Source organism: Myotis lucifugus, unplaced genomic scaffold (assembly GCF_000147115.1).
Source record: "Myotis lucifugus unplaced genomic scaffold, Myoluc2.0 scaffold_236, whole genome shotgun sequence".
NCBI lineage: Eukaryota > Metazoa > Chordata > Mammalia > Chiroptera > Vespertilionidae > Myotis > Myotis lucifugus.
In genome coordinates, this window is record NW_005871284.1 from 654,937 (window position 1) to 675,168 (window position 20,232).

General features: G+C 37.6%; 1 protein-coding gene across 7 annotated transcripts in view; it reads left to right on the forward strand.

Annotated features, from left to right (window-relative positions):
* The window catches only part of DLG2 (discs large MAGUK scaffold protein 2), a 1,152,012-nt gene that overhangs the window by 578,980 nt on the left and 552,800 nt on the right, over nucleotides 1–20,232 (forward strand). For all 7 annotated transcript variants that reach the window (XM_023762195.1, XM_023762199.1, XM_023762198.1 and 4 more), the window contains one exon: nucleotides 17,262–17,386. In XM_023762195.1, coding sequence (XP_023617963.1) covers nucleotides 17,262–17,386 — 125 coding nt within the window. The remainder of the gene's footprint in view (nucleotides 1–17,261; nucleotides 17,387–20,232) is intronic.

The window sequence follows — 20,232 nt, forward strand, 5'->3', positions numbered from 1 at the left end:
GGCCAGCCTGGGTGAGTGGCTGATGGCTGTTTGCAGCTGGTCACACCCCTTTCAGGGTGGGGGTCCCCACTGGGGGCCTGGCCAGTCTGGGTGAGGGGCTGAGGGCCGTTTTCAGGCTGGCCAAGCCCCCAAAGCGATGGAAGCTCCCAGCCTCTCCTTTTTTTCTTTTTTTTTTATTCTGGGATTTATTTACCTTTCTATAATTGAAACTTTGTAGCCTGGGAGTGGGAGCTCAGAGCCGGCCAGGGGTGGGCGGGAGGGGAGCTTGGCTTCCTCCATCACCAGGGGCAACCCAAGACTCCAGCTCCGTGGCCACACCCGGCTGAAAGCAGGTATCTGGGGTTTATTTATATTCTATAATTGAAACTTTGTTGCTTTGAGTGGAGCTCAGAGCTGGCCATGGCAGGGGGGAAGCTTGGCTTCCTCCATCATTGGGGCAACCAAGCCTCCTGCTTGATCTAGCTCCGTGGCTGCCAGCCACCATCTTGCATATAGTCACTCTGATTGGCTGGTGGGCGTGGCTTAAGTCATAGCAAAGGTACGGTCAATTTGCATGTTTGTCTTTTATTAGTGTAGATGTATATAATATATTTGAAATTTATATACACATGTATGAATTTGATGGTAGCATCCTAAAACCCTCATCTGCATATGGTCTTATCTGGCCCTACTTTGCCATGGTAGTTTCAATCTTTGACCTCACTCTAGGGCCTCGGATGACAGAGCATATACCCATAGGCAAACATCCTTCCCATCCAACATTAAGTGCAGTATTTGGGTAATACGGTTTTGTCTCTAAAATGCTGTGTTGTGCTTTGCCACCAGAGATTTTGCCCTGACCTTCTGAAAAAGCTGCTGTTTCCAACTCAGCTTTCACTTTTTTCTAAGATTGTCACTTTTGCCATCTGGCAGACATATCTTCTGGGAGAGAAGGAGCTGCATGCACAAAAACTTTCAAGGAAGCATTATTGCATAACTTGCTTGAGGTCAAAGCCAGCATTCTGGAAGTTGGTTCATCATTTATTGTGATGTGGCAGATATTAGAGGACTTTATAAACAGTTGTTCTTTTGAAGTGGATTCGCAAAGGATTGAAAGTGGCAGAATGTGGCAAGTCATATTGAGGCTTCCATGAGAATTATTAACCTGCCTAAAGTACAATGATAGACCAACATTTTTTGTCAACTCTGCTTATCCTTGGACTTTAGTGTCTGAAAAATATTTTAGGGAATCAAAGAAGTGAATGGAAATATCTTTGTTGCCTGAGACATAAAAATAAAATTTATTTCCACTGCAACATAGAAGAAAGTAAATACCCCATATTTCTGTTTCTAAAGGATAAGTAAAGAACCAACAAAATATTTTACATTCTAGTTAAATACCTTCTAAAGAAATATATTCCTCTATGGTGCACTCCAATTCAGTTTATTTACTTTACCTTATGATGTAGATGTATTCTACAATTGATGCTGAGAACTAAATGTTTTATATTCTGTTCTTTAATCCTTAGTCAAATATGGACTCTTTAGAGAAAAATTACTTAGGCAGGGCTTTAATAAATGAGAGGAAACCCTAAGATGAACATAAATCAGATTTCAAAGATTCATTTTCTTTTAAAGTCTGAATGCATCCTGCCTATGATTAGGGAGTTAAGGGTAAATCATGGAGGTGAATTAGTTCCTTCAGGCTTCTATTGGGCAAACTATTATTCCAATGCACCTTTTGATACAGCAGGAGGCTGAACAAATTTTTTTGTAACTCATAGAAACAAGAACAAATAGAAAGAAGCAGATATTAAAATATGTTATTTTTTGGAATAACTAAGAGAAAGCCCATAAAGTGCTTAGCATAGTAATGATCAATGAAAATAAAGCTCTCATTTATTTATTTATTCAGCAAATACCTACTGCCTATTTACTATGAACATATAAGTAAAATTCACATAGTTCCTTTCCTGTGAATCCAGCATTTTAATGTAACGTGATAACTGTGGCAGCAGAAGCAAGATCAGTGTATTCTGGGAGAACAAAGAAAGCCTATCTATACCCTCTGATGAGTCACCTAAGCTTGCAGTACATTTGATGATGCTGGAGCTGATTTTAGATGAATGGGGGAAGAAGTCATGAAAATGGAAGTGTAATGATTGTGTTTGGGAGATTATAAATAGGAGTAGAGAGGAAGAATGAAGAGCATTGTTTTACATTTTCTAAATCTCTTTTATGTTTAGACTGGAAGCCCAGCATGCGAAATCTCGAAGCCCCACCCACCCGCGCACAGCCCCGCCCACCTGTGCTGGTCTTTGATCATTATGGCGTTAGGGCCACAGGCCTTTTATAATATAGATTAATATAGCACATCTTCATTTTAGTTGTCATTTTTGTTGTCATTTTAGTTGTAGTAAATGAGGAAAGCAAGGTTCTCTCACAGATATATGAATGGAGAAAGGCAAAATATTTCCATAGCCTTTTCAGGTAATTATGGCTATTCTTCTTGATGTTACATGAAAATTTGACAAATAATAGGTTTTCTTGTTTTGATTTCCATTTGTTCAGTATAGCATCTGATCTAACACCTTGTTTTTCAAACAAGAAACTTAGCAAAATTAAAAATATTTGTTCAAGGTAAAATTGCCAGTTAAGTAACAAGAGGGCTGGGATTAGAACCCAGGTATCCTGACTCCAGTTCTAGGGTGCTAGTTCTACTTCCTTCCATGTTTGCCTCATAAATGCCCTTGCAACCTTTCTGGAAGTAGAGGCCACAAAATTTAGAGGGGTGAGTCATGAAGACATTTACCCAATCAATAAATGGTTTTCTTTTTTTAGTTATTTGCCTTGTAGAATCTGAAAACATATTAATAAAATTTTTCTACTATGTCACTCTACAATATGTTCATCTGTCTTATACTTTAAAGGAAACTTTTACTCATGCATGGGCTTGTAATGTGTGTTGGTTAGTTGAAAAATATTGGTTTACTGAGTTATACCGATCATCCAAATGTTGACATATTTCATTACACAATACCAAAAGTTCCTATTTGTCAATATTTCCAGACATCCCATTATGAAAGTCTTTAAGGCTTGGAAAACTGTGAGGCACATGATGATAAATGCAAGGCATCCAAAATATAATGTTTGCTTACAAACTCAAATTTTACAGTTTCAGTAAATACCATTAGTTGTGTTTGTGTTTCTTTTATAAAACAAGCTCATTTTATTAATTTTCAAGTGGCCAAATACCCAAGACTAAATAATTATTGTTTGCATGCCAGTCATTCTTTCAAGTAAAAATGGTATTGAATGAAAATAATGTTACTTTAGCTTGCAATTCAAATGATTGCACAAATATTTTTCCTTGAGAAAACATACAGCGTTGGGCAAAAGTAGTTTTACAGTTGTTCATATGAAAAATAATACAATAATTAATGACAAGAATAAACTGTGTTTTACAACTATAAACCAAACCTACTTTTGCCCCACCCTGTATAAGTGCTTTATGCAAACTTCTTATTTCATTACACGTAATATTATAACATTGTGGACTCAAAGGTTAAGATTTTATAAAATTAATACTTTTTACTGATTCATCAAAGATATTCTCAAGTGAAATTTGCCTTTTTAAAAATTGTGAATATGTTTACTGAATAATTCAGTGATTACCAGTATACTTTGGTGCCACTGCCTTGATCTTACTAAGGCACCAACAGTTTTACCCACCAATGCTTTTGTACAATCAGTGCAAAGGTAAACACAGTGAAGAAGACAAATAACATTTTATTATTATGAAAATGCTTTCGATCATGAAGACACTTTGAGTACTGCTAGTTTCTAACCAGCCCCAAAGCTACATTATTTCCCTTTTCAGGTGAAGAAACTACAGGTCAAAGAACTTAAGAGAATTTGTTCAGATTATAAGCCAGAAAGTGGTAAAGGTAGAATGTAAACACAGCAGGGATGATTCCAGAACTTGCTTTCTTAATCCATTTCAAGAGTGGTACCTAAGTTCCCTTTCCATTCCTCTTGGCCTAGTCAAGATTGGTAGAGGTAGGGGTATGGGTTGAAGGCTTATGTCAGAGTCCCAGTTGGCTATTCCCGTTACCATTTCAAAGGAGAGTTATTTTTAAGGGATTTAAGTTTATGGCTTAAATCCCTTAAAAGCAAGTGAGCATCTACAGTACTGCCAAGAAATAGTAAGAAGAAAGATTAAGTGTACACTGCCAGAAATTAAGAGAGGAAAAAAAAAACCTCTAGGAACCAGCCTTTTAAAAAATCCTCATGGTTCAATGAAGAGGGAAAAAGAATAAGATTGTTCAACAGTTGTTGGGGTTTTTTTTGAATATTTGAATAGAAAAAAGATCTCAATTGTTGATTGGAGAGAAAATAGGAAAATTATACTTTTGAAATACAATGAATCAAAAGCAATGGTGTATTAAGTGATCATTTTCAGATGTTGGCATTTTGCAATATCCTGGGCAATAGGAAATTAGCTAGCATAGAGGCAGTGGAAATAGAAATAAAAGGTTAAAAACAAAGGGCCTTCAAGAGATAGAATCAACAGAACTTGGCAAATGATGGATGAGAGGGCCCAGGGAGAGGAACAGCCAAATATAAATTTGAAATATTGCACCACAGCCATATTGTCCCTGTATGTATATGGTATAGACTAGATGCTCCTTGAGAAAAAGGACCATGTCTTTTATTTCCTTTTGTTCCCAGAATTTGACACAATTTTGAGCACATAATAGATACTCAAATAAATTCATAATTAGGTGATTCAATCTTTAGCCCTTTTAAAGCCAAATACACCCTCTTATAGCCCCTTCATTCTATCTTTCCTTGTTATCTCATCATACAAATTATTTCAAGTATTATTCAGTTGGTTTAATCCAGCAAAAATTTACTAAGTATTTTCTGTCAGAAGGAATTGGATTGAGAGCTAGAAATACAGTTGCAAATATAGTGTGGCCCATACCTTCAGATACTAAGAATCTAGAGCAGTGGTTCTCAACCTGTGGGTCGCGACCCCTTTGGCGGTCGAACGACCCTTTCACAGGGGTCACCTAAGACCATCCTGCATATCAGATATTCACATTACGATTCATAACAGTAGCAACAGTACAGTTATGAAGTAGTAATGAAAATAATTTTATGGTTGGGTCACATGAGGAACTGTATTTAAAGGGCCAGGAGGTTGAGAACCACTGATCTAGAGGAAGAGAGACACATATACAAATAAGTTTTTTTTGTCTTAGTCACATTATGAATGAAATCACATAGGAAAGGACACTCATACCCACCCTGAAGCAGTTAAAGAAAACATTACAGATAACATTTGAGATGATTTTTGATGTTTGAATAAGAGTTCTACAAGAGCAGAAAATAAGAAGCTTTATAGGGAAAGGAAGCAATTCAGCTCAGTTTATAAAAGCATTTATTTATGTATTTACTAGAGGCCTGGTGCACAAAAATCATGCACTCAGTTGGGGGGGTCCCTTAGCCCAACCTGCACTCTCTCACAGTCCTGGAGCCCTCGGGGGATGTCTGACTGATGGCTTAGGCCCGCTTCCCAGTCGGACATCCTTAGTGCTGCTGCGGAGGCGAGAGAGGCTCTCACCACCACCACTGAGCTTGCCAGCCATGAGCCCAGTTTCTGGCTGAGCAGCACTTCCCCTGTGGGAGTGCACTGACCACCAGGGGACAGCTCCAGCATCTGCCCCTGGTGGTCAGTGTACATCATAGCGACCAGTCGTTCCACTGTTCAGTCGATTTGCATATTAGCCTTTTATTATATAGGATGTATTTATGTATTTATTTATTATTTTATTTTTTTAATCCTCACTGGAAGATATCTTGCCATTGATTTTTTTTTTTTTTAAGGAGAGTGGAGGCAAGGGGTGAGGGGGAGAGAGACATAGATGTGAGAGAGACACAGAGATTGGTCGCCTCCTGTTCACACCTAACCAGGGAAGGGGATTGAGCCTGCAACCGAGGTATATGCCCTTGATTGGGAATCAAACCTGAGACCCTTCAGTCTGAGGGCTGGTGTTCTAACCACTGAGTGAGACCAGCCAGGGCATATCCAGTTCTTTTCAGTATAGGTGCTACATACTTCTGGCATAAAAAATGAATAACACCATTTTGATGCTTTGAATTGATGCACACAGTAGAATAAGGAAGATAAACACATAAACAAGTATAATACAATGTGCTTGAGCAATAATAAACTTGTGAACCAGACACAGAGTGAAATGAAGGGGAAAGTGAGCATATATTCTGGGTCAGGCACTTTTCTTTGCATGCTGCCAATGGGTACATAAGGCTACACAAAAGAAGGTACAAGTTCATTAAATAGTGAGCAGTTTATAAAATAGTGACCCTTAGAACATATCTCTGGCTTACATATGTATTTTCTTTAGTCCTCACTATATTGACTTGTGTGGCAGTGATGGAATATGCTTCACAAACTGCCAACCACAGGGAGCATAATTGACTAAAGACATCTATAATTTTCCAACATTTAAAAATTGATATTTTACTTAAGAAAATTTGAATCCTGGCTTCCCTCAGGCGAGTGGGGGGGAAACAATCTTTCAACATTAGGCACCCATTCTAGAGTGTCCACCATTTATAAGAGCTGAATAGTATTCTTCCCTTTAGGTTAGGTATATGCTCAATCCCCACTTCTCTCTATTTTATATCCAATATGAAGACCAGCTGCCATTTAACCATACTCTTGCTCTGTTTTGTTTTTTTTTATGTCTTTTGGGCCCATTTTACCCTCCTATATACCTTGTCTGCCTTCATAGCATTTGAGTTTAAGATCCATTATTTTGAGCACATTCCACCATGAGTATAGAGCAGTGGTTCTCAACCTTCCGAATGCCGCGACCCTTTAATACATTTCCTCATGTTGTGTTAACCCCCAACCATAAAATTATTTTTGTTGCTACTTCATAACTGTAATTTTGCTACTGTTATGAATCGTAATGTAAATATCTGATATGCAGGATGTATTTTCATTGTTACAAATTGAACATAATTAAAGCATAGTGATTAATCACAAAAATAATATGTAATTATATATGTGTTTTCCGATGGTCTTAGGCGACCCCTGTGAAAGGGTCATTCAACCCCCAAAGGGGTCGTGACCCACAGGTTGGCGACCCACAGGTTGAGAACCGCTGGTATAGAGAGAAGTGAGTGAGGCCTGGAAGCCAGAAGATCAGTGAGGAAAACTAACAAAGTTCTAAGCTGGAATGGTGATAATAGAAATTGAGAGCAGCTGGGTGGATTTGATGGATATTTGTGGGTAGAATCAACAAGACATGGTGTTTAATAAAATGCAAGGACTGATGGATAGGCAGGAGACTCCTGATTTCTTGATGTGGTAACTGACTGCTTCATGAACTTCTCTATTTCTTATTTTCTATACACCCAAACTATTCTAAATAGATATATCTGCTTTAATCCTTCATATGCCAGAAACTTTCAGAGGACACAAGCAGAGATGTCATTGTAAGTAGAAAGCTCGATAGGGTTATAAGAGAGGGGCTCCATTGTTACCAACTTACATTGGAAAAATGACCAAAAAGTTGAGACTATATTACATCACATTTATCATGTCATCCCTTATTAAGAAAACCTGGCTTCTCCAAGTAATCCCATACTTCTAGGTCTACGTTCCTTGATAATTTTATAGTTGGAGTGTTCTAAATCAGATCTTAAAAATTCACAGCTCAAATATTATATTTGATGCCAAATTACTCCTCTTGCTTTCTGACTCAATCCACTCAGCCTTGTCTTAATTCAGCCTGCACACTGTCCTTGAATTAATCACAGTAAAACATCACATTTATCATGTCATCCCTTATTAAGAAAACCTGGCTTCTCCAAGTAATCCCATACTTCTAGGTCTACGTTCAGAAAATGTTCACATTATACCCTCAACGAGTTGTCATGGGGATTAAAGAAAATGACAGCCAGGCATTTATTTCTGATATTTCTGCAATTACCCACCTATTTTTCTTGCCAGTACCTTCACTATCCTTAAGGAGGGAGTTAGTTGTAAGGTCAGTGCCTGGCACACAATGAGTGTTCGCTATTGTTGACATTCTTTCTCAGTATCTCAGTAAGTTTTCTGCCACTCCATTGACACCAACAGATCTCTCAAACTTAAAGGGATCCCAACTGAACTCTTGATTTACTTCTCCAAAACTGGTTTCCTTACTCCCTCACAGTCTTCTCCATCTCCTATATGGCAGCCCTATCCAACTATGCATCATCTTTGATTTTTCTCTTTCCCTCCCACATTCTAACCATCACTAAGTTTTGTCAATTCTACCTTTAAATCATGTCTCAAATCTTGTCATCCCCACTACTTTCAGCCTACCAGCTGCCATCAATTTCTGACCTGGATGCTACAACTGGTCTTCCTATTCCCCACTTTGGCTCTCTCCAATAAGTTATTTTATTTATTTATTTTTTATTGATTAAGGTATTACATATGTGTCCTTATCGCCCCATTGCCCCCCCACCAACCCCCACTCATGCCCTCACCCCCCAGGTGTCTGTGTCCATTGGTTAGGCTTATATGCATGCATACAAGTCCTTTGGTTGATCTCTCCCCCTTATCTCCACCCTCCGCTACCTTCCCTCTGAGGTTTGATAGTCTGGTCAATGCTTCTCTGTCTCTGGATCTGTTTTTGTTCATCAGTTTATGTTGTTCATTATATTCCACAAATGAGTGAGATCATGTGATATTTATCTTTCTCTGACTGACTTATTTTGCTTAGCACAATGCTCTCCAGTTCCATCCATGCTGTTGCAAATGGTAAGAATTTCTTCTCTTTTACAGCAGCATAGTATTCCATTGTGTAGATGTACCACTGTTTTTTAATCCACTCATCTGCTGTTGGGCACTTAAGCTATTTCCAAATTTTAGCTATGGTAAATTGTGCTGCTATGAACATAGGGGTGCATATATCCTTTCTGATTGGTGTTTCTGGTTTATTGGGATATAGTCCTAGAATTGGGATCACTGGGTCAAATGGGAGTTCCATTTTCAGGTTTTTGAGGAAACTCCATACTATTCTCCACAGTGGCTGCACCAGTCTGCGTTCCCCACCAGCAGTGCACGAGGGTTCCTTCTTCTCCACATCCTCGCCAGCACTGGTCATTTGTTGATTTGTTGATGATAGCCATTCTGACAGGTGTGAGATGGTATCTCATTGTCATTTTGATTTTGCATCTCTCAGATGATTAGTGAATTTGAGCATGTTTTCATATGTCTCTTGGCCTTCCTTATGTCCTCTTTCAAAAAGTCCATTGCCCATTTTTTGATTGGGTTGTTTATATTCCTTTTGTTAAGTTGTATGAGTTCCCTGTAAATGTTGAAGATTAAACCCTTATGGGTGATAACATTGGCAAATATGTTCTCCCATGCAGTGGGCTTTCTTGTTGTTTTGTTTATGGTTTCTTTTGCTGTACAGAAGGTTTTTTATTTTGATGTAGTCCCATTTATTTATTTTCTCTTTAGTTTCCATTGCCCTAGGAACTGTATCAGTGAAGATATTGCTTTGGCATATGTCTGAGATTTTGCTGCCTTGTGAATTCCTCTAAGATTTTTATGGTTTCCCATCTTATGTTTAAGTCCTTTATCCATTTTGAGTTTATTTTTGTGTATGGTGTAAGTTGGTGGTCTAGTTTTAATTTTGTTTGCATGTATCTGCCCAATTTTCCCAACACGGTTTATTGAAGAGACTGTCTTGACTCCATTGTATGTTCTTGCCTCCTCTTTTGTCAAATATTAATTGAGCATAGTGGTTTGGGTCCATTTCTGGGTTCTCTATTCTATCCCATTGGTCTATATGTCTGTTCTTGTGCCAGTACCAAGCAGTTTTGAGAACAGTGGCTTTGTAATACAGCTTGACATCTGGTATTGAGATCCCTCCTACTTTGTTCTTTTTTCTCAGATTGCTGCAGCTATTAAGGGTATTTTTTTATTCCAGATTAATTTTTGGAGAGTTCATTCTAGGTCTGTGAAATATGCCGTTGGTATTTTAATGGGGAGTACATTGAATCTATAGATTGCTTTGCGTAGTATGGACATTTTAATGATGTTGAATCTACCAATCCATGAACACAGTATGTTCTTCCATCAGTTTATGTCTTCCTCTATCTCTTTTTTCAGTGCCCTGTAGTTTTCTGAGTACAGGTCTTTTACCTCCTTAGTTACGTTTATTCCTAGTGTCTTAATTTTTTTGGTTCGATGGTAAATGGAATTTTTTTTAATCTCTCTTTCTGTAAGTTCATTATTGGTGTATAAAAATGCCATAGATTTCTGGGTGTTAATTTTGTATCCTGCTACATTGCTGAATTCATTTATTAAGTCTAATAATTTTTTGATGGAGTCTTTAGGGTTTTCTATGTACAGTATCATATCATCTGTGAATAATGACAGTTTTACATCTTCTTTTCAAATTTGGATACCTTTTATTTGTTCTTCTTGTCTAATTGCTATGGCTAGCACTTCCAGTAATATATCGAACAGGAGTGGTGAAAGTTGGCATCCCTGTCTCTTTCCTGTTCTTAAGTGAAATGGTTTTAGTTTTTGCCCATTGAGTATGATGTTGGCTGTAGGTTTGTCATATAAGGCTTATCCAATAAGTTTTTAAACAGCAACAAGTGTAATCTTTAGCTAAATCAGACCCTGTTACTTTCCTGTTTAAAATTTTCATGACCCTAAACCTTATGATATGTCCCACTGGCCCCAGTATCTGACCCCTGCTACCTTCTCTAACCTCATCTCTCCCTTACTTTCCTTATCACTCTATAGCTATTCTGGTCTCATTTTAGTTCTTTGACCAAGTCAAGCACTTTCTTCTTTTTAGGGTTTGGCACATCTTGTTCCTCTACCTGGAACTCTCTTGTCTGCCACACTGCCTTAGTTCCTATCCCCTTTTCATCTCTACTCTAGGTCTTTCCTGACTTTCAGTGAATATTTTTGGCCATTTTTTCTTCTCCATTTTTTCTCTTTCTATCTTCCAAGGAAACTTTAGTGTTGGCCACAAAGCATTGTGACTCAATCATCATGTTTACACCCACATGACCTTTATTACCCTCACATGACTATCAGCGAGTACTTCTTCTTCTCCTCAATCTTGAACCCTGAAACCCCAAAGTGTCCACAGCCTGCTGCCCCCTCTTCTATGCCCTATTCCCCATAAACCTGTACTTGGACCTTCTATGATTCTCAGTCTTTCTACCCACATTTATTCCAGCCTATGAGCATCCTCCTTGCTTCTCTTCCTTTGCTATTTTTCTGATTTTTATTCCTCATTCCATTGAGTCAGTCACACACATTTGATTTTCACACCTCAGCCCTTAGCAACCAAACCTTCCTTTTTCACTGCTCAAGATTACTAAGCACTGTTGGAGAAAATCCCATAATCATGCTGATGACATCCTACCTTATTGCTGTTCAACAAACCCTTACTGATCCCAATGTGTCTCTCTTGCCACACAGCTTCAATTACAGCCCCTTTACTGTTTTACTTAAGGCTCCAGATTTATTCTATACTTTTCCCTCTGAAGTCCTTACAGCTAAATATATAAAGCAAAGACATGTTTTCAGTCACTAACTCCTTTTGCTTCCTTCTCCTCTACCTTTAATTACCCTGTAACTTCTTTCACCTAAAAATAACACTTTATCTATAGGAATTTGGTCATTCTTATCTCAGATAGAATAGTATCCCTCTGCCTACCCAAAGATGACATATGTTCTCAAAAAACAAACTATTATTTGTTCCTTTGTTAGGCAGGTTTTATAAGAATCATGTGTATGTATGTGTTTATAGTAAGGTATATTTATAAGAAAAAATAAAAATGGATTTTCTCAAAATGACAAAAGTTTTTAAAAATCTATACTTTTCATATCCATTGAGAACCACTAATAACTTATTGGTAGACACGTATTCCAGAATTTTTCTATGCACATATATATTACAAAGTGAGATTACAATTTAAATCCTATATTGCATTTTATTTTCTTTACTGAAAGATGTATTGCAAAGATCTTTCCCTTTCAAAATATTATTGTATTCCTTGATGTGGCTATAGCTACCACATATATTTAACCAGTACCTATGGCAGGACTCAAAGAATTTGGACTCTAAGTACTTTTCTCACTCCTCACTCCTCCTTCCCATGTATTCTCCATCTCTTCTGTAGCCTCAATTTTCTTTTCCAAGCACTTTTTCACTTTAGCTCACAGACATGCTTGAGGCCCCTTCCACCATCCTCTAAAATCACTTCTACTCTGCCTCCTTCTCATCAGATGTTACTACATATCTTTTCTAAGAACAAAATTATTTCACAGAAATAGTAATCTACCTTTACTGTATCACCCTTTAATGCTGCTAGTCACTTGGCCTGCTGTAATCAGGCATTCTCTTTCTACTTGCTTGTTGAAAATGCTTCCTCTCCATACTCACCCATCCCATTAAACCCCTTTTCTACAAATTACCAGTCCTATGATCTACCAAATTATAGTGATCAGTCCTCAAATGCAGATCTCCTGATGGCTTCTCTACTCAGCAGCTTCCAGATAAATACAGTTTAATATAGCAAATTTGGGACATTGTAAATGCAACTCCTAAAGGTTTTAAGTGAAAACAGGCATCTCTTATTTCTAGACTGAGAACTTTTTGTAGTTGTGAGTTGTACTTGTTTTGTTAGTTTTTTTTATATTGGAAGCATAATACTGTGACAACACTGAACACAAATGTTGGCACACATCTCTGATTTCTTTAGGATAAACTTCTAGAAATGAATTACTACATTAAACAGTATTTTAAATTAGTAGCTTAACTTATAAATATCAAAGAAACTCCTTGTCAATACAACATTCTATAAATGCATATGATTATAATATCATTGTTTTTTCTCTTTTTTTATATCCCCATTTTTGGGGGGTGTAATTTTCATTTGGAGAGCACACTTTTAATGAAAGAGGAGCTTTTCTGAGGATATTGTATTAATATTGGCAATCATCAGTTAAGTGGCAAGGTGTCTTTCCTTTTTGCTGATTCTTTTTCTGAGAGGGGTGGAGTGTGGTGCATGGAAGAGGAAGTACATTTGGCTAGGCAATGGACTTGTGCTCCTGGGCAAGAATCAGCAAATGTGGAGGGCTGGGCAGGAGGAGGAATGCTCCATGCCAGCCTCATGCATCAGTCATGGAATCTGCCCAACGGCAAGGGAACAGCAGCCCACCCAGAACTCTGGACGGGGGCTGCCCTCACCAGCATGCCACCTCGCAGTTTCCATTGACTGGGTCATGTATTAACACTTGGTTAATTAGTCACAATATTCAGGATCTAAGGATGGGAGCCAGGGGCATGCCCGTTCCCATGGAGAGATTGCTGCTCGGAGGAGAGAGGTTCAGGGGTCTGCCCTGCAGCTGGCTGGCTCCGGGATGATTGTCAGGGGACTGGAGTGACTCAGCCATAGAAGAGCAGGCAGTAATTTCACTGCTGCTTTTTATCTGTTCCCCTCTCCATTGAATGCCGCTGGCTGCTAGCAGAGGCCTGAATGGGAAGGCGGAAGAGAACAAATGGGGTAGATGGGAAAGCACTTTAAATAATTTCCTTCGTTGAATTCAGATGAACCTCTTCTAAAGAACCTTGGTGACTGGCCAGGCCCAGCTGGCAGACTGGTTTTAATTGAAACACAAAAGCTTTTGGGAACCTTGGGACCAGAAATACAGGTACACCCCATCTCTACCTCTCTCTTGTCATTGTGGACTCTTTGATCCATTTAGTCTTTTTCTTCAGAGTGGATTTGAGGGCAAGGCAATGTATATTAGTAAATGCCAGAGCCACCATCTTCTCCGTTAACTCTCAAAACAGTGGTTAAATATTGCCGCATTTACACCAAAGCCATTATTTGGAAGATTTATCTATTCAAAGAATAAGTTTTTAAAATACAACAGTGGCCCAGCAGGTGTTGCTCAGTCATTGAGCATCGACCTATGAACCAGGAGGTTATGGTTCAATTCCTGGTCAGGGCACATGCCTGGGTTTCAGGCTTGATCCCCAGTGGGGGGCATGCGGGAGGCAGCCAATCAATGATTCTCTCTCATCCTTGATGTTTCTATCTCCCTCTCTCCCTCCCCCTTCCTCTCTGAAATCAATAAAAATATGTTTTTAAAAATAAAAATGCAACAGTGATCTAACTTTTCCTCTAAAGATTCCTAATGCATTCCTTTTTTTCTCTGTTGACAAAAACAACCTTTTTACAAATCTAGCCAGAGAACCAGAAGAAAATTTTTAAAGTTATCCAGTTTGACTCTCAATAGTAGCTTGGGCCCCTCACTCTCAATAGAAGCTTGGGCCCCTCATGTCCAGCTGCCCATTGAATAAAGAGCTCTTCCTCCCCAATTTGGACAGTTCTGTTTCATCATCCTATACCTAAGCCACAATTTGTATAGGTAGACTTTCCATTTTTATTGTTGTAGGCACAGAGTACGAACTTGCTTTTATCTACATTGCATTTCTTAACACATTGTGGACTTCTATTGTGTTCTTGCTGAATCTTCCCATTGGTGTTTGAATATTCTCAGTAAGTTTGCTTGTCTGTTATTTCATTCATCAAATATTTATGTAACAATACTATGTGCCAAACAATGCACCAAGAAACAAATATGAACACAGTTCCTGCTTTCTGTAAGCTCAGTTTGATGGAAAGGTAGAATCATAAACATATAACTTCAAAATAACACAGTGCATTGCATAAATAGCATAGAAATCCACAAAAACTCAAAAGAGGAGTGACTTACCCAGAAAAGAGGAGTTGGGGTGATCATTTAATATTTTCTAAAACAGATGCCTTCTGAGCCCTATCTTAGAAAATGAGAAGAAATGGACCAGTCAAGGGGAAGTTGGGAAGTTTCTAGTAGAGGAAACGGCATGAGTAAAGGCCCAGAGAGAAATTATAGTATGGATTATGCAAGAAAGAGCCAGCAGTTCAGTGTTCCTATGGGTGAATGTGTCAAACTAGGAATAAGGAAAAGAGAGTAAGAGCTAGATTTTGATTATCTTTGTCAAATGACAGTTTTGAGTGCTCTCTTCCAAAATATTGATATTGTTAGGAGAAAGCATTTGAGTATCTCCCAATCTCTGCTTGCCTCCTTTCTCTACCCCCATAAATCAAGAAATTATTATCCCTGAGGTGCCAACTCTAGTAAGACCAATGTACTCTAGTCAATGTTCTTGAAGCTAGACCCAAATTACATCGAAGATACTTACCTTTCTCTCCAAAATCCCTAGGTCTTAGATAAACTGCCTTATAAATCACCTAAATGCTGTCTTGGTGGCTATACACATGACAATGTGGTTGATCACCAGATGCCAGATTATCTGCCTTTTCTGCTCTGTATTGAATTTCATGAAGGCAAAGTCATCCTGTCTTAATCTCCATCTTTAGCTTCAAGACAGTCACATAGGAGAAATCATCCAGGGTCAGTAGGTACGAAAAACCAAAAATGGATTTATGTACATTCTGCTCTGGAGAATCTCATGATAAAGACTCATCCATTCTGACTCTCCTTCCTTTCTTTGTTCCAGCCTTACTGTCTGTTCCTTGGGCCTGGCCTCCCCTTTCTCATCTCAGGGTTTTACATGTGTTCCTCCATCTGCCTGGAACATTCTCTCCTTCTCCCCAGCTCTCACACTGACCCTCTTAAAAGTAACTAACTGCTATTCACCTTCAGGAAAAGTCTCTATGCTTGGTTCTCCTGTTACCCAGTCCTGTGCTCTGTACTTCCCTTTTATGTGCCAGGCATAGAAGTGGTGTTTAATAAAGATTAAACTCATGATTACATGACTGCTACCAATAATATCTCTGTTCAGTGAACATAGGAATTTTTCAAAGAACAAACAAAATTTGATAGATGTTAGAAGTATAAAGATATAGGATTTTCATTACTGTGGTTGCATTATTAATTTTAACCTCTCAATGTAAATGTACAATTCTGAACACAACCCTCTGGAATTTAGAGTTTTATTAATTCAATCCATAAAAATTCCTAGACATTACCTAGCTGTTTGCTGTGGTATACTGTCAATTTATGGCTGACCTTATCTTAACATTGAACTTTTTGACTAATTGAATGCCCTAATTAACTTTTGTGTATTAACTACTTAGTTCTTAGTCCTTATCTCTTTTTACCCAAGAGCAGAACTTAATCAAGTGATCATAAATTTAGTAAGTTCTCTTTGTCATAAGAGTATATAGAGAAATTAAATATCCAGTGACAGGGGACTATTTAAATAAATGGTGGTATATGACCTTGATGAAATATTATTTAGTCATTTAAAATGAGTAATTATAAAAATAATAATAAAATAAAATGGGTAATTATAAAGACTACCTAGCAGTATGGAAACAATTTAGAATATAATGCAATTAGGGGGAAAATCTGAATGCAATATGGAAATGCAATATAGCAGTGGAGATAGATATTAAGAAATATGTCAATAAGAAATATATTAAGTAAGAAGATTTGTGAATTTCGGGGAGACTTTAATTGTCTTACATACTAATTTCAAAAGGTTATATGTACACTAGAGATGAAAGCTTTATTAGAATATAAACTGTTCAAATTTACCTGCTGCAGAATTTTTTATAACTACTGCAAATAAAAACCTGCTTATTACTGAAAGGTATCTTACAATTATTATGACTATAGAAGGGACTCTGACTTCAGAAGCCCAAATTTCTTGATACACGGGAACATAGTTATTTGATGGATAAACATGGTCAGAACAACAATACTGACAATAATAAAATGTAAATACCACAATTTCACTATGCTACCAAATCAAATATTTTCATATAACTCATTTTCTTCCATTCTTTGTTCTTTGTAATTTATAATTAGTACAATTGGCTGTAATAATCTTTGTACTTTCCATATTCCTCAATTTGTATGCTTTTATTTTCTACTTTAAAACGATCATTTTAATTGCTCTATAAAGGAAGCATTTCTTAAAAGCAAAAATATGTGGCGCTTGAATGCTTGCGGTGCAGGGACAAACTTGAGTATTTTTCCTGACCTTCCTTTGTTTGCTGACAGTGCACTTTATAGCTTTGCACACAAGACTGTTATCACCTGATTTCCATTTAAGTGGTAAGATGATAACACAGAGTGCAAGGGGAGCTAGGTTTAGGTGACAGCTACATCATTTAATATCTACTTATTGTTTCTACAGGGGAATTCTGGCCTGGGATTCAGTATTGCTGGAGGGACAGATAATCCCCATATTGGAGATGACCCTGGCATATTTATTACGAAGATTATACCAGGAGGTGCTGCAGCAGAGGATGGCAGACTCAGGTAAAGAACTGAAATGTTAGAATCATTTGGAAAGTAAATCTGCCATATCAGTGAGATACATTTGTCCCTTTGGAGAATAGTAATTCTATAAAAGTTCTGGACATCAAAGAGAAAGCTGTCAAAGTAAGCTTTCTGTAACGACTTTGCAGATCTCTTATTATTTGTTGAATTTCAAGTAGTATTTAATTTGTTGATGGCTACCACATTCAATAGTGGTCCAGGCACTCTGACAAGGGGATGCAGATATGTCTTTTGTTCCATGGGGCCTTCAGTGTGGTTGGACAGAAGAATCCTATGAGCTGATGAGAAAATAATAAAATGTATAGAAAAATAATATATTTAAGTAATATTAGCAAATAATGCAATGTTGTAGACACTGTACATTTTTAGATTCCAAAGCTATTTATAAGGTCTTTGGTAGGAGTTTGGACAGCATCTATAAAACTGTTCCAAAGGAAGATTCCCTTCTGTGTCTTAAAAAATAATTAAGCCTAGCCAATGTGGCTCAGTGGTTGAGTGTCAACCTATGAACCAGGAGGTCAGAGTTAATTCCTGGTCAGCGCACATGCCCCTGTTGCTGGCGCCATCCCCAGGAGGAGGTATGCAAAAGGCAGTCAATAAATGATTCTCTCTCTCATCATTGATGTTTCTATCTCTTTCCCTCTTATATATATATATATATGTAAATAATAAAGATTTCGCTATCCCCACAAATGTGGATGAGAACAGAGGGAGAAAGAGCAAGTTATCCCAACAAAGAGTGAAACAAAGTTGGCTTGGATGATGCCCACAAGGTGAGATTAAGTAGTTGGATGGAGTGGAGCCAGATACTGATCAGATGAGAGTAGTAGCTGCTTGAGTCAGGGCCCCTCTCTTTGAAGAATTGAAGATTATTTGGAGAATTATGAGTTACCCATATGGGGCAATTAGTAAATAAAATAAAATTCTATCTGAGGGCAAAACACTAGCAAAATGAGATTGTGGATCAGAACAATTAGGAGACATTTCCTTGGGAAGAAAATAGTGTCCTCATGTTATTTTAGCGCCTCTACCAGATTGTAAATCCTCTCAGACCAGGCAGTTATATATAAAAGTGGATCAATATATCAATAAATTCTTGCTGAAAGAATGAGTTTTTGAATGAATGAATGAGTGAAAGAAATGAGAAGAGGAAGGAGGAGGATGAATTAATGAGGGGGGAGGGTAGCACAAGCAAAGTCCTTTAGATAAGTATGGCTTTAGCTTGCATGGAGCCACTATGAGGTCATTGACCCAAGCAGCAATGTAAGCTTTGTTGGCCTTCCTCAGTCTGTTTCTCCATTTAGCATAAGTAAGCTAGCTCATTGTTTTCCTTATAAAGCAGCTAAGGACACCTTTGTACTCTACTCAGTTTTTCTGATGAAGTGATTTCTTTTGACAGCTGCATCTTTGCGGCTTGTAGAAGAGAATCACAATTTTTTTTCAGGTACACCTGCATCTCCTCTCAACAAGTAAAGAAATGAGTGACTCTCAGGAAACACATGCTTTTTGACAATAGGATTTTCAAGCTGATTTGAGGAAATTAATATCTGAGTGAGGAAATATCCATGCTACAGAGTGAACAATGTGAAATAGATGCTGTGTCATTCTGTGAGCCATGATGGGAATTGGATTTGCTAATACTGGATGCTGGATAAGTTCCATTACAAAGGTTTAGGAATAGAGCTGTTAGAGGATCATTCCAAAATCGATGGGCCACAATTATGAATTTGTACTCTATGTTATTTGCTTTGCCTACAGTTAAGAATGGAAAGTGGAATCTCTGAGAGTGCCACCATTCTTTGCCTGCAAGCATGGGTGACCATAGCATGTCTATAAAGATAAAAGGAAGTTCTGCTGTTCTGGAAGCAGCATTCTATAGTTGTAAAGAGAAGGCACATAATGATAGCCTATAATTATTCAGCTTTTCCACATGTGGGGCATTGTACTAAGATAGATAGATAGATAGATAGATAGATAGATAGATAGATAGATGATAGATAGATAATAGATAGAAATAAAATATAGATAAACACAGACACACAAGTATCTATACTGACAACAGTATGTACTATTATTATGGCTATTATAATATGGACTCAGGAAATTTTGGCTTAAAGACTTTTAGAAGATCATTCAGCTAGCTTTGAATACATACAAAAACTAGTCCCGGATGTCACTTACGTACTCTCTGATCTCTCATCTAATAGTAGAATCCCCTCTATCATGTTAGTCTCTGCCTAAAAACTCTCAAAGACAAAGTTTTCACAATTTGAGGGAAAACTCTAACCATTATAAAATTTGTTATTTTTCTACTGAGCCACATTTTTCTTCCTTGTGACCTCTATCCATTGGTCTTTGTATTGGCTCAATAAATTTTAGCAATATTGCCCCCTTTTTCTTATGTCCATCTCTATCTCTCAGTAGACTTTTTTCTGCTCTTGCCTCAGTGTCTTTCTCTTTTTCTCTATGGTGTTCTATTCCCTTTCGTCTCATCCTTTCTAACTTTCTTTCAGGTTCCTTTCATCCTCTATGTTTTTCCCTCAGCTTCCTGTTCCTATCTGTTTACATCTCTTTTTCTCTTGGTCATAATATGGGATTAAAGCCCACTTAAAAATTGATATGATACTAAAAATGTTTCTATATTTTTATTCTTAATTTTCTACAGTCAACTGAATCTGAAGTGTTTCCCTCATTTTAAAAAAGTGAATACACAAAACTTAGGGTTTTGTTTGTTTTTTTTAACTTGACTAGTTCTTTGGTCTTTCCTGTGGTTACAGACTTTTAAAAACTCTCCCATCGTATCCTTTCCATTATAAGTACATTTT